A 15,783-nucleotide genomic window follows, 5' to 3' on the forward strand; every position below is an offset into this window, starting at 1 on the left:
TTTGATAAAGGTGCTTACCCTTTGATCTTAAAACATCACCCTTTCTATTTTTTAAAGATTTATTTTTACGAAATCAAACATAATGCCAGTGACGTACGCTATTCAAAAAGGACAACAACAGCAGTGAATTTCTTCCAAAAGCAGGTTTTAAATACCACAAGAACATGTGAGTAGAAAGCATTTCTCATAATCTTGTTATATGTATTTTCTTCCTAAATGCTATGCCTAGTGCTGGGTAGAAGTTCTAATAAGCTGGTAAGGTGCTCACAATTTAAAACTCATCTCGCACTGAGTTCCACACAAGGAGACTCACAAGTCCATATGGACCTTTATATATATCACTGTTTAAATACTTTTATGGATTCTTCACACACACTTAATAGAATGGAGTTAGACCTAACTTTTTCTGTTTTGTGTAACCGTTGCAAATCACAGTAACCTAGTGACGACCTAAAAACAATTTGAGTATACCCATCTTTAACTGAAGCATTTCTTTTTCTCTCTTTCCAAAACCTTTTAAACATTAAAAATACAGAAACTGCAGTTCAGTCATCGTGAAAAGACAAAATTTTGCATTTCACTTGGCATGCCAAATTTCAATTACCCAGTCCAGCATTAAGAACTCCAACACATCTAATACAGTTCATACTGTAATTGCATAGAAAAATATAGGATATTTATATATATCTACATACACACACTCAGCAGAAACACAGCTATTTTCTATTTGGTTTTCCAGAGATTAAAATAAATGCCCAACTTCATGCCAACTGGAATCGTATATTTGATCACAAGCCTGTGCCTTAGTGCACATCTCCTTAGTGGGAACAGAGCTTTGACCTATTTTCCAGACTACCATGAACCCTTGCTACCATGTGTAAAACCTTACACTCTTACACAGAAAGCATCACAATCAGGAAAAAAAAAGTCTGGAATAAGACAGCTTTTTTGCCTACTTCCCACTCTTTGTTTGCATGCTTCACGTGAAAGGCTGGCAGTTTCCAGCCAGAGCTTCAATCACAATAGGATCACATTAAAAAGATGCAGCTTGAAGTCTTCCAACCTCATATTGTAGTCTTGGCTGTCACAAAAAGTCAAGAAGGTCTGGTCTAGCTGCTACGAACATGAGATACAGAAAATACTATACAGCTGGCATAGTAGGCAGCCTTTCCTTCTCAATCAGCAATCACTATCACTGTAGTGCAAAAGCAGATGACACTTTTAGAATGAAAAAGTACATGCAGATTAGAAGAGTTGATGTAATTTTTCACATCATCAAATGCATTAAGACACTAGTATTCTGCCATCCTTTTAAAATAAGCAGTTCTATTTAAGTCTACCAGCAGCATACAAGATTCGGAACCAGGATTTCAACACAAAACCCTTCCCCTCAGGTTGACTGTCCTCTTTCCACATCAGAACTTCAAGATACAATCAACTCCTCTCATTGCCCACTCTAACACTAAGTAGGATCTTCACCAACACCCTTTGGCATGGGGTGTCCCAGGAAGGTGGCACTTCTAATTTAATTCACACAACATCATGCAATAAGTATGAGAATACACAACAAATTTGATCAAGCTATGACTATACCCAAGGGAAGAGTTAAATAGGAAGGAAATCTGGAATAGCTAAATTAAATCTAAGGATCTTTCAAGCAGTATCAATAAATTCAATCAGTGACTTAAAAGCAACAGAAGAAAAAATCCAGTATTAATTAAAATCTATTCCCCATTTTCAAGGAAAGAAGTGTTTACTGCCTAGGCAAAGTAAGATACAAGGTCCTCTTTATCAACCTGAAGGACACGAGACTGCTCATCTCCAAGAATCCTAAACAGGACACGACAAATCCAGATTAATAAAAATAATCCACCAAGAAAGAAAATGTGTAACTGTTCTTTAGGCTTCCAGCAAAAATCATCTAGTACATACTGTCAACTTTGGAATAGACCTGTTTCTTAAAAATCTGTTTCACGGTATCAGTGCTGCTTGTAACTATTGAAATGAAATGTTGATCGCAACAATACAGTTACGAATGCTTTTATCTATCAAATCAAAAGGTATTACTGAAACTTGAATAATTTTTTCTTACTAAAACTCCTAAGGCCAAAGATTAAAAGAAATCCCTAGGAATTCTGGACCCATAAAAAAGCAGCACAAATGAATATTTTAAGAATAAATCCCTTTAAAGCAATTAAGTGCAAAATTGTGTTGGGCCCCAACCAAAGCGCTAACATTTCCAGTCACAAAGATGCATCTTATCAATGAATCATATGAAGCCTAACAAACAACTTTGTCCTGGTGAGTGGATCTCTGAGAACTTCATAATGAAAGGCATAAGTAGGGATGGTTATTTTAGTATCAGCAGTTCAAATCTGTTGGCCTGTTCTTTCTTCCTAGTCATATGAAATTACTGATATTCAAGAGAACGCAAAACACTTGAGGTAAGACATCTTTCTTTATTCACACCAGACCAAGGACTGACCCCCATCAGCACCTTGCTTCCAGCAGATGCATCCATGAAAAGATATACAACAAAGAATAAAAACACACAGGCACATACAACACCCCCCTCCTGCTATCATCCACACTCCAACTACTTTCATTTCAAGTTACTTCCTGAGACAGATGTGATTTTGTGTATTTAATATTCCTCAGTAGAGTCATCTTAAAAGCGCCTCATTAGCATCCCCTTGAGCCTACCTAAACTTTCAATGAGAAAAGAAGATTCTAGTTTATGAATCTGTGGAGTTTTCTCTTCTAAATTTAACAAATGAAGAGACCTCAGCTGCTCCTCCAAAGTCTTGCCCTTGAGGCCTTTCATCATCTTGGAAATTTACCTAGACTGTTAGATTACCCAGATCTCGATTCTTAAATGAAATCTACTAGAAGTAAGTCTTACATTATTCAAGAACACCTTTCAAAGAATGAAAAAATCCCTGAGAAACAAGCATGCTAATCTGCATAGTGTGGTCATTTAATTGCTTACTAATTACAATTTTGTTTGATCTTTCATCATCCAGTGGAGCGAGATAATTTTACCATGTATTTCATATAATGACAAGCAATATAAAATTACAGCCTTCAGGAAAAGCAAACTACATGTTTATTTGCCTTGAAATAGTGAAAGTACATGCAAGTATCATTACCTATATATAAGGCATAAAATTTTCATAGGAAAAGTCAGCCGCTAATGTGGCATTTGGACCTATTTTAGGATATTTATGCACTAAAGACAAAACCCTAAGGAATAAAAGTGCAGCAGTGGCTTCCAGTGGTTGTAGCAGTGTATGTATATAAACAAAGCCTGTGGAAAAAGGTAGTATCCTCTTTTAGAGTTCAACAAATGCAGCTGAAAAAAAATTATACTCAGGGATACAGTGTCTTCTTTTGAATCTTAAGCAGTGAGATCAAGTTAAATACAGGGAACATGAGACCAAGATGCAAAGCAAGAAACAGGAATGAGAATACTGTCATAACATAACCAGCTAATGTTACATAAGCAAAATGCAGCCTGTGTCCTATATGAGCTAATGACTTCATCTCTCCCTTACTGAAATTCCCCCCTCTACTACACAGGCAAGAAATTTGTCTCCAGTCATTTCTGTGATTAACCCAATGCAGTTCAGGACAAGGTTTCACGGCGCAAAAGCCTTTGGCAGCAACAGCAGGAATCCAAGTGTACTCTCATACCACTCCACTCGTTTCTCCCTGCCCTTGTGCCCTGCCTGTCAGATCCTCAATCATGAGGGCAAATATCCATATGGATTGTGCTGTGAACCACAACGGGCTGTCAGAGAACAAGCTGAATTTTTAAGAAGGCCAGCCAGAGCAAAAAGCATCACATTACAATTCAGGACCAGACATCCCAATGCAAGTTATGCTGGTGTCATACAGCCACTACCAGTTTTGTGGAGTCTGAAAGAAAGCAGCATACACTGCCTTGCAGCATGGGAAACATTTCAGTGTCCTTGGGGAAGCTGGAACATTGTTGAAATGGTCTAGACAGCTTGTCTTCCAGAAGACAGGCAGTTGCTGTGTACAGTCCAAAATACCCTTCTACGATTTATGTTCTTTATTTGAAGGACAGAAGGAATTTTTAGGTCAAGGCAGACCACTGTAGCAAAACTTGATAGTGTTGTCCAAAATTCAGTGCTAGTTCAGTCCACCATACAAGTATAAAGTCACATGTTTCTACATGTTTCTGAAATAAGATTAGTACTGTTACTTCCTATCTCACAAATACCCTAGATGTCACCAGAGAGATAGGACCAACCCTGGCTATCAATAGTGATGCTCCCTTAACCAGAAGCATCAGGTAGTTACTGTGGCCCGGGTGCACCTCAGCAAGTATCTCAGAGAAACATTTCAGTCATACAAGTCTAGGGCTTGGGGAAAAAGCAAAATCCTGGATTTTATCTTTGTGCTGAGATACCAAATTTCTCTCAGGTAAATTCAAGTTTTCAAATCCTCACAAGGATCTTTTCTTAGATCTAAGAAAGATTTTTATCACTGGTTTAGTTCCTTATAGAAACTTTGCTAGTCACTGACATGAAAAGAAAAGCATAAAATCCTGCGTTGGTACCCAGTATCAGCATACTTCTATGTACCAACACCCGGGTGACAAGGAAGCAGGGACTGCAAAAACAGCATAAATATCTCAAATTCTCACTGACAGGTCAAGCTACCTTTCCAGATACAAGAGCTGGCAGTGTATCAAGAAGGTGTGCTCATCCTGATTAATCTTGAGTGAGATGTTCAAAACAAAGACTCCCTTCTGTGTAGGCCTTTAATATTATTTGGTGTAGATAATGTATCTTGACATAACAACTTTGATTAGCTTTATTTTTTTTTCAATACATATACATTACACACATACACATATGTATGTACACACTAGATCTACCAGACTTTCTCCAACTCAAGGTGCATGGTCAGATCTTTCAAGGACTGGGAATACACTCTCCAGGGCAGTTCCAAGAAGGGACAGCTCACAAACATTAGCAGAAAGCACAACCATCTCTGTATCTGGGATGATGCTAATACATCCAGGTTGAGAGCAAGACAATCAAAATACTCTTTTTGTTTTCTATCAAGAGAGCTGCTGATCAGAGAACTATAATTCAGACCCAGAGCAAGAAGAGGTGAAAATACAGGCTTTTTTATTTTGTGGAGAAGGTTTACATATTGCACTGCAGTGTCAACACCTACAAAACAGGTTCAGCAAGATTTAACACAGTATGTGCACCCAGTCTTTAACTTGCTAAGGGTTTGTTCATATCAGTGCACAGGACAGTACCCTGTTGGGTGTTTGTGTCACACTGACCTAACCAGGACAGAAACCTTTCCAAAGAAATAATAAATTTAAAAAAAAAAAAAAAAAATTCCCACAGAAGGAGCACAGAGAAAGCACTATTAAAGATCATCATCTTTTAATTTAGCAGCCACTGTTTACATTAAGAGGTAACACAGTGACAGTAAAAGATAATCAAGATACACAATTTTTTCCAGCTTAAGTGAACTGTATATACATGAAACAACAGAGTAAGACTTAAATAAGGAATATGTAAGAAAATATAACTTGTCGCCTAATGCTCCAAGAACAAATGGCTGGTCAATTACTACCTAGTCAGATGTAATCAGCAGCACACAGAAATAGCAAAATGCTTTTGCATACCTGTAGTGTTTTCCAATTCTTCCTGAAATGATTTGTCCTTCTGATATTTTTGGTCAAATCAAGGGCTTATAGTCGTTCCAGCATGCACTGATTACTGTTTGTACAAAAGACTCTAAGTGCAGTCTCTGATTAATGAAGTGGACTGACAGTAAATTCTGGTATATTTAGAACAAGTCTAAGATGCATTTTCTTCATTCTAAATGAGATCTCCTCACAGAAAAAAAACCCAACATTTTGTTTAGTTACCAGGAAAGTAATCTCTCTCATATTCAGTTGTGTGTGCATATACATGCCTATTGTTCCACTATGATCACTTAAAGTACTTCAAAATTATGTTTCCCATGTTAATTGCAAATCCTAATAAATAAAAACACTAGATAACAATTTTAACCCAGAGTTCATGGTTTCTTAAACCTAGAGTTTATGGCTTATTCTGAAAACGAGTTCTCATGTAAAGCAGGTTAATGAGATTTAAATAGTTTGTTTTCAACTCATATGAGCTAGGAACTAGCTACATAGTGAGGGGGAATAAAAAGTTTTTGAAGTATTAAGGAATAATGAATCATACCTATTTATTAGTCATCCTAATGAATACCTGCAAATTATTCTGCCATAAAGTTATTTTAACAAATTGGAGAACACAGACATATGTCAGTAACTAGGATAATTGAACAGTTTACTGTCAAGCAATTCTAGTAATTATTTAAATTGGTGATTAGTTACCACATCAGCTGAAATATTTCAGAGTTTCTTGAACTTCCAGTATGGAAATTTACTGAGTACAATTATATCACTGAGAAATATCCATGCAGCAAATGAATATGCAGATCTCTTTATTTAGCAACCATAATGCATCTATATTTACTAGCTCCTCTGTTTACACTGTTCATGCTGTTTGCAGAAGGCCATTAGCCTTCTAATTTGTTTCCTAGTAAAAAATGAAATTACAAGAAATGAGTGAGATTGAACTACTAAAAAATAGCAGTATTAGCGGAGTTTTGTAGTGTGCTTAGCACAAAGAGTCCATGACTATGGCTCCCAGCAATGCTTCTTAAACACTGTAAATTTGGTTTCTCAAATAAGGTAGCAAGGAAAATACTAAAATCCTTTTAAAATGCTATTTTTTCTATAATTTTCTTCTGAAATAATGTTTGTAGTCTTGTGCTCTTCTTTTTTTGTTGCTACAAGCTAAAGACAAGGTACAGATATTAATTTTAAGCTTATTAGCAAAATTACATAACTTCACCCTATGACCATTTCTTGCTGTAGTTAGACTGCACATATGTTTGAGAAGAGGCCATTACTTTTTTAGAAACTTTTGACATCATTTTTAATATAAGCCTAGTTTGTCAAAGCTCTAATGTATTTTTAAATAAGCCTTTATTATTGCAAGTATTAATGACAGCAATAGCCTAACACATTTCAGGCTAGGATACCCCACAGACAAGACTATTTTAAAAGACACAGCTTTTCTTTTCATTTAAGGAAAAACAGAAGTCTACCAGAGGAGCAGGTCTTCCTTCCAACAGCCAGAGAAAATGCTTAATAAACCTACACTTTTCATCTTGCAGAAGGAAACCGAAATATACAGAATGACTCAGAAAAAGCACAGTATAATTCAGGATGAAGTATTTAATGCACCATATTAATCATGTAGAGAGTTTCCTGTAGCCATTACAAAGCAAACCATAAGATATTGAGCTTCACAAAATAAAAAAAAATGGTCCAAGAATAAAGAAAGATAATAAATTGAATGGAATAAAGAAAAAGAAATGCTAATCTAGCAAATGGTTACAAGAGAACAAAAACTTAAACTTTGGTTCTTCAAATACCCCCATACATTCCTGACTTGTGATGCCCAAAACAGGCACCTGGATAAGCACAGAACTGCTCTCAAAGTGGAACAAAGAGGTAAGACACTGGGGGTAAGTGTACGCCACTCCAGAGCCAACCACACAGCTCTCCATGGGCACAGGAGCAGCTGCTCCCATGTGAAGGTGTTCAGTTCACTGGTGGTCACTTCTGTAGAATCACTCCCAAGGTGAGAGTATTCCACATCACCTCAAAGGAAGAAAGTTTCCAGGTATGGAAAACCCAGATACAGCAATATGGCTTGTCTAAGGCAACAAAAGATTGTGCAGTTGGGGACACTTCACTCCTACTCCAAATTCTGCAGAAGAGGGAGAATCCAATGATAATGGACAGTCCTCATAGCTCAGACCTCCTTAAGCAAAACAAATAAAACTTCTGTTTTAAACCTTGAAAAGAAGCCACACTCACAGGCAATAAAATTTCTCCAACTAATACAGTGAAGAAAAACACAGCACTCCAGTAATTTAGAAAGAATTCTGTTCCCCTGATATTCTCAACCAAGACATGCTTTAAAAGTATCTTTTTCTTTTTTTTCCCAGAAAAACAGCATCTATCCAGACAGACAATTTTTGACTGGCTGTCAAGAAAAAGAAAATAGAGCAATTTGTATTCGAAAACACTAAGAAACAAGTCTCAGATAAAAGCAAAATGTTTACAAACTTTCCAAGGAAAGTTTTAAAATATGTATTTTTTGAAATATGTATTAAAATGCCTGATTTTCCACTGATTAATCCCTGAATGGACACTGGCTCACTAAATTAAAACCATCTTCAGTTATAATTGGGAATTTGAATTTTCATCTGTGGGATTTATAAAAGACTGTTTCAGCAGAGCACCACAGTTAGATGGATGAAGGTCAAACATAAATAGAGATTTCCCACTGTCCAAATCAGACTTCTGAGAAAAGCATAGAGAACAAAATAGGTACATGCAATTCCCAGCATCCAACAGAATTATTTCTGAAAGTACTCCATCATTTTCCTAAATTTGATTTCCACTAAATCAGAGCCAAAGTGAACAAACAGTCCAACTGAACACTGAATTAATCCATTAAAAAGGTCTGGGCTTCAAACATCCACATTGTCCAGAAAATTAATTCAATAACAATGTGTGCCTCACATCACGAACTGCAGCACTTGTTTGACAGAGAACGAAGCAGCAGCATAAAGAAAATGGGAGGAATCCTCCCCTACGACAGAGATCCTTAGCCATTATTCTTACGTTGAAGGAATAGCACATCTTTGTCACTACATATGAACTAAGATTTGCAAAATAACCACTCCACTGAATCCATGTCAGCCATTTTCTTGATAAACAGAAACAGCTGGGTTCTTCAGGATTGTATCTCAGAAACCCAAGACTGAACCATTCCTTTTCCTGGAAGGAAAGAGTCATGTGTCTGCACCTTGAAGAAAAAGTAGATGCTCATCAGTTCCTGAAAGGAGTGTTATTTGTGATTAAAGGTAGGTTAGAAATTGTATAAAAAAAATTAAGTGATTACCTCTCCTATAAAGACAACCATAACACAATCCAGTTTTTCTTCAGGGGACAGCTTATCAATAAGGGAGTGAAGAGTTTCTGTAAGGTAAGACTTGACTTTTCTTTTCACTGTAGGTATTCCCATTACAATGGAAACTGAAATCAAAAAACCAGAAAGGTACTTTCAGTGATTTCATACACAAGATAGAAAACAAAAATCTTGCAATAAGGCATTGCTTAAGAAATGCAAATGTTTAAAAGGTAGAGATTACAGTAATTAAAAATAGTTTAAAAATATGCCACCCAGCATCAGGAGCATGACTAACAGCTAACGCCAATGCTCAGAACAAACACAGCAGACAAAAAAAAACCACCCAATCCTAGACATGCCAGACTACTGTGTAGGCGTGTTGGGCTAATCCTGACTGGACACCAGGTACCCCACCAAAGCTGCTCTATCGCTCACCTCCTCAGCTGGACAGAGAGGAGAAAACAAAGAAAAGCTTGTGGGTAGAAATAAGGCCAGGGAGAGATCACCTGCCAGTTACTGTCACAGTCAAAGCAGGCATGAGGTTAATTTATTATTGATCAAATGAACAAAAGGAAATGAGAAATAAATCCAAATCTTAAAACACCTTCCCTTCTTCCTGGGCTCAACTTCACACCTGATTTCTCTACCTCCTCTGTACCAGGAGCAAAAGGGCATAGGGAATGGAGCCTGGAATTCAGTTCATCACACAATCTCCAGCACTTCTTTCTCCTCAGGGGAAGGACTCCTCAGACTCTTGCCCTGATCCAGCATGGGAACCCTCCCATGGAAGATGGTCCTCCATGAGCATCTCCAATGTAAGCCCTTCCCACAGACAGCAATTCTTCATAAACTGCTCCAGCATGGGTCCCTTCCATGGGCTGCAGTCCTTAAGGAACAGGCTACTCCAGTGTGGGTCCATCACAGGGCTCCACCGTGGGCTCCTCTCTCCATGGTCCACAAGGTGCGGCCAGGAGCCTGCTCCCATGACAGCTTCCCATGGAAGCTTTGGGCATCCACATGCTGTGACATGGGATCCTCCAGAGGCTGCAGGTGGATCCTCCCATGGGCTGCAGGGACTGAGCTGCCTCTCCATGCTCTTCACCACGGGCTGCAGGGGACTCTGCCCTGACACCCGGCACCACCTCCCCCTCCTGCACTGACCTTGCACTTTCTCACTCCTCTCTCCTGCTGCAATTGCCCCTGAGCAGTTTTTTCCCCCTGCTCTTCAACCTGTTATTCCAAGGGTGCTGGTGTGGCTATTGGTTCCACTGGACATAGGGAAAATTGATGGCACCCTCTTAGAGAAGCCATCCCTGTAGCCTCCCTGTGACCAAAACATTGTCACACAAACCCCAATACCGGGGGAAATAATAAACAACCACAGCATTATTCAGACAAGGTGCACCAAGAGTGATTAAACTTCCTAACTTAAATTATAACCACTTCAAAGCTCAAGTACTTCACTTCTCAGTCATCTTTTAAAATAATATTGCTGAAACCCTCTATTACTTTCCTTGCACTTGGCTTTGGTTTTTCTGAATAACCAAGTTCAGGACAACAGAACTGCATGAAGTTCCTCAATGAAATTCCTTATCTCTGACAAAAGCACCACAAATGCAAAGCAATACAACCCCAGCTACAATGTTATTAACACCATCTTTCAGCCGGCCTTTTGAGTCCTGTGTTGCTTAACTTCTCCACAGTTTTTCTTCTGCACTGTAGCCAGGGCTGGCTACCTACTGAGAACACTGCAGATAGCAGCAGGAATGCAGTGAAAGACTTCATGAAGTGCTGATACCCTGAATTTCACACACTGCACCACCACCACCCCCCCCCCCCCCCCCCCCCCCCCCCCGTTTAATTAAATAAACCTGGTTCCAATTCCTATTTTGTAATTCCAAATTTCTGCCATATATTCCCAGGGGGACATAATACAAACTTCACTTAAAACAATAATGAATTATTAGATTTTTCCTCTCTGAACAACAACATTGAAATAAAAAGTATTTATAGCCAGAAAATAAACCTGTGGCCTGAGCCCACACATTTGTCATACAGGCATGCCTTCCATTAAAAGAAGGAGCAATCAAACTTACTGAAGTAATGAAAAAATACAAGCCAGGAGTAACTACAACACTGAGTATTTTTCCCCTCCAATGACTGTCCAGATTTTATTGATGCAATTATATCTGAATATCTTAGTTCTCTCAACTTTTAATTGATACACTGAATTATACTGTTCATAACAACAGAAACATCAACGCTAAAATAATTATAACCATGCATGGTTGCCCCACAAATCTGAAAAGCCAAAGGGATATATCCATTAGCAGTTCAGAATCTGAAATGCTTGAGCTTTGTTTCCTTTTAGCTACAAAAAAATTCATCCAAACTAAATGCTTCTTAATGTGTACCTTAACACGGCCTGGGGTGTGATTGAGATTATGCAGAAAAGAGCAAAGCTGAAACCAAGCTCCTTTCATCTTGGTTTCAGTGCAAATTCAAAGGACATCAATATCACACAAATTAAATGAGATGTCCTTGATCTACCAAGAAATACAGTAAATTCTTTTTCTAAAACTAGAAGGTCCTCCAGATATAAAACATGAAATCACCATCGTATCAGCATACCTCCTGTCCTTCCAAGGCCAACCTGCACAGAAGGTTGAAGGCTTCCTTCATTTTTCAACAAATGAGGCAAATGGTAATAGATATTTGGCACTTGAAGAGATTTTCTACTTGTTAGCTCTTTTAACAATTTCAGCGTCTCATCTGCAAACATACAGGAAATCAGTAATGCAGGAAAAAAAATATATGAAGTTTTAAGCAATAGTAAACAGTATAAAATTTCAAGCTTGGTCCTAACTGAAAGGCAGAATAAATTGTGCACTTTTCTGAGTCATTATATCTTGTCTACAATGGAAGCCTTTCCTTATTTTGATTTTTTTCATAAACAATGGCCAACATTATTTTGCACTTAAAACCCTGTTACGGATACAGTTAATATTTACCTGATGACGTAAGATTTAGTGTGAATTTACAGAAGTAAAGAATACTCCATTTATTTGGAGTGTTGGTGGTTTTGTTGGATTTTTTTCCCCAATTAATCAAATGGGGGGCTTATTTCCCTAGATAATTTTTTACTTTTGCTCACAGAGGTCATCACCATCCAGCAAACACTACCACAAAAAACCTTTTAGAGCTACAAATACACTGCAGATAGAGACACAAAATAAAATAGCATGAAACATACAGATGATATTTTGAGCATTCCCAGGAAAAAAAATTAACACAAACTTAATTGAGTCCATTAGAATAGAGTTATCCTAATAGATTCCATTAGAATCATTCTTGTTCTTTCTGGTGCAACTGCCTTTCAGTATGTCCAGGTGGCTCTCAAAGTTGCAAATAACAGTTTTTAAAATTACCCTGCTGTGTGTGCTGATCTTCTTGCATCAAGTGTGAAAACAACTCATTTTAAATGACAAATATGATAGCATATGGATCTTCAAAAACTTATGGGCTTTATTATATCAAGTTAAGTTAAGTAAAGTAAAACTATAAGGCAAGGTTTCTTGAGATAAAAGTGAGAAGTAAGAAAAAGAAAGCTATAAGTGTAATTCCTCTCAGATTCTGCGCAGAGCTTCTACAAAGATAGATGGGTTTTGTTGTGGATTTTGGTTCTATATGTTCGGGGATTTTTTAAATATTTATTTTTAGGTGAAGCTAAATTCCTAACCACCTCAAACCTTGCAAAAAGTTTTGTCAATAGATGCCCTAAGTAAATATGTCTACTTTATAGACTCCAATACAGGCACATTTTACTTTTCCTGCTAAAATTTCTTTAGCTTCATTGGCAAAACCTGGACTAAATTCTGTCCATGTATGACAGCTCTTTGTCTGAATGGATAAGCATCTACACAAAACAATCTGGAATTCTTCCAGCTTCAAAGAGAGTAAAAAGTATTATGAATACTTCAGTGTATTAAGCTTGATAAAAACCTATCTAATACTATGTTCTGAGCACAAAAGCTTGATAATTCAGCTGGCTTCCCATTATGGCTCTATATAGATGTCCACTCCAGCTGGGATCCAGACATGGTAGAATGTTAAATGAATTAGTACTTTCAGCTTCATCAGAAGACAGTAACTCCCTATAAGTATATTGCTTAAAAGCAAGGTAAATCAATTATAGAAACAAATGTGGTAATAACTTAATCCTAAATCAAGAATCAAAATTATTTGACCTCCTCCATGCTTTACTTTGAAAGCAAAAAAACACATATGAAATAGGAAGACAAGATTTAAAGACCATGCTAAATGTAACCTTTATCTGCACAATTCCTTGAGATCCAGGGACCTACAGAGATCAGGCCATTAGTGTTAGACAACAATTCATGAGTGGCATCAGCACTGGAGCCTATAATTATAACCATTTCTGGCCCCCGCCAAAAAAAAACCTAACAAAAAAACCCTATTGAAAAGAGTAAATCATAGCACAAATGCAAGTTGACAACAAATTCAAAAATCTTGTTCCAGTCTTTTGAATTGCAAAACCATTTGGGTTTCAACTCCTTATTCCTTATCAGACCAATACAGTGAAATTTCTGCAACCTACCAAGTCAGACCTCTTGACAGAAAATTTGTACTTATTTGTTATTCATTTTCCATCCACAAAAATCAAAGCAACGAAACAGTAACAGTGTGATTCTACAAGTTAATGTCAGTAGCCTGGTGAATACTGCAGTGCTTTTCTCTAATATTGTCAAACAGCTCTTTGTAAACCTGACCATCCATCTCCAAAATGGGTAAAAACTTATGCAAGATTTTACCAGTTTAATCACCAGCTATTGAAAAGGCCATTTCCTGTACTTTTTACAAATCATAACCAATACTTTAATCTATATTATTTAATACCTTCCAGTTGACTTTTAAGCATATTTTAAATGCTTCAAGTTCATCCACTTCTTCTGTTTGCTCACTTTTCCCCTCTGACTCTATTTAAAAAGCGATGTAAATGAATGGTCAAAATCTATTCAACGTCATTAAAAAGTAAACAGAAGTTCCAAACTTTGGGAGCTAGGTATGGAGTAAGTAATTCTTATTGACTTTAGGGACTGAATAAGGGTGGGTGAATCATTAAGAACAACAACAGGAAAAAACAAACCGAAAGCACCCACACCAGACAACATATTACACATTCTTTATTCACACTGCTGAACAGTTTCATTTGGCTTTCTTGGTAGCAATTTCTTGTTCTACAGTAATAAGAAGAGATATCGCCATTGTGGAGCTATAAAAAATATCTCCGAGCACGTACCTGAAAAATTATTCATTGCATTCTTGCTGCTGTTTGTTTCTGCCACGGCCCTCCTGAACTGCTCCAGGATGGCGTTGAGCTCGGACGAGCGCTGCAGCGTGCGGTGCTCGGCGATGCGCAGACGTTCCTTCAAAGCGTGAAACTCCCGCTGATAGGCAATCAACTTTTCTGCAGAGAAAAACCACGATGGGGGTTATTTGCGGGAACGAACACCCGGGGACAGCTCCGACGAGCGTCTAACGCTGCTGAGCTTTGCAGCGCCTGGAACGCACCTGGGAAAAGCAGAGCCCGGCACGGCCGCAGCTGAGGAGCGCAGCGAGGGGAGGGCGAGCTGCACCGCACCGGGGTGCGGGGCAGGCATTGAGGGCAATGGGCGGCCCTGAGCACCCAGCACTCAGCACAAGGCAGCTCTGAGCCACTTCTTCAAGCAGATGCCCACAAAACATTTATTTTAAGAAGCCACATAGGAGTGGTGCCACACAAAAGCACAGGTTATGTCTTCTGAGAGACTCCTCTGAATACTCTGTAAGGATGAGTGGAACTTGACAGTATTTCAGACATATCAATTTTAAACCCACGGTTTAGCTTATTATTGTTAGTGCCTGAGAACTGAAGAACAATTTTTTTTTTCCTCAAAATTCTGCTGATGTTGATACATACACATACTCTTGAAAGGGGATCAAAAGGGAGATGGAAACACCAAAACTGATTTGCTGATATATTCCCTTTGTACTTGACACCCAGTAAAGTAAGCTGGCCTGGATTTTGTATCCTTCCTTCTTCCTATTGGTGATTTCCTCAAATTTCTGCTCACCATCACTATCACCCTCCTTCAAGCAATACACAAATACTGACTGGAGTATTTTAAATGAATTTGGAGCCCATTATCAATATTCCAGCCAGTCAGCTGATATCCACAGACATATGTCTTTTGTTATTTACCTATCCATTCCTAGTCTTTTCATATTGCAATGGTAGGGAAGCAGAAGTTTAGCAAGCAATTTGGAATTTTTCCTGTTGTTATATTACATAACACATGGGGCAAAAAAGGAATTAGAGTCAACTTCCCTTGTTAATAAGGCTGCTTTTCCTCCAGAATATTTCAATTTACATTTCTTTTTTTCTTTTTTTTTTGGTAGTTGGGATGTACTCCTCCCATTACGTTTAGAAAACTTAATTAACTAAAATGCCTTCTGTTTTGAAGACAGAAAAATAAAAACACAGTTCACCACCACTTAAAAACATTTCCCGTGCCAGCTTTTTTTGCTTCTTTCATTAAAACCAAATGGTTATTGCTTTTGTGCCAACAAACCCAGAACACAGTGCTAGGCACACTACACACTCCTGACTGAATACAGGCTGCTATTTGAAATAGAATTGATGCTTCAGTCAGCAGTACTTAGA

The 15,783-nt window shown here is 37.9% G+C and overlaps 1 protein-coding gene across 4 annotated transcripts in view; it reads right to left on the reverse strand.

The window, feature by feature from the left end:
• MGAT4A (alpha-1,3-mannosyl-glycoprotein 4-beta-N-acetylglucosaminyltransferase A) overlaps positions 1 to 15,783 on the reverse strand; it is a 72,945-nt gene that overhangs the window by 31,120 nt on the left and 26,042 nt on the right. For 3 of the 4 annotated variants that reach the window (XM_040056826.1, XM_040056828.2, XM_040056827.2), the window contains exons 3-5: positions 14,380 to 14,547; positions 11,691 to 11,831; positions 9,051 to 9,184 (exon numbers count right to left, since the gene is read on the reverse strand). In XM_040056826.1, the coding sequence (XP_039912760.1) occupies positions 9,051 to 9,184; positions 11,691 to 11,831; positions 14,380 to 14,547 (443 nt within the window). The remainder of the gene's footprint in view (positions 1 to 9,050; positions 9,185 to 11,690; positions 11,832 to 14,379; positions 14,548 to 15,783) is intronic. The other variant, XM_058419513.1, reaches the window with a different exon arrangement.

This window comes from Hirundo rustica, chromosome 2 (genome assembly GCF_015227805.2).
Source record: "Hirundo rustica isolate bHirRus1 chromosome 2, bHirRus1.pri.v3, whole genome shotgun sequence".
In the NCBI taxonomy this organism is placed as follows: Eukaryota; Metazoa; Chordata; class Aves; order Passeriformes; family Hirundinidae; genus Hirundo; species Hirundo rustica.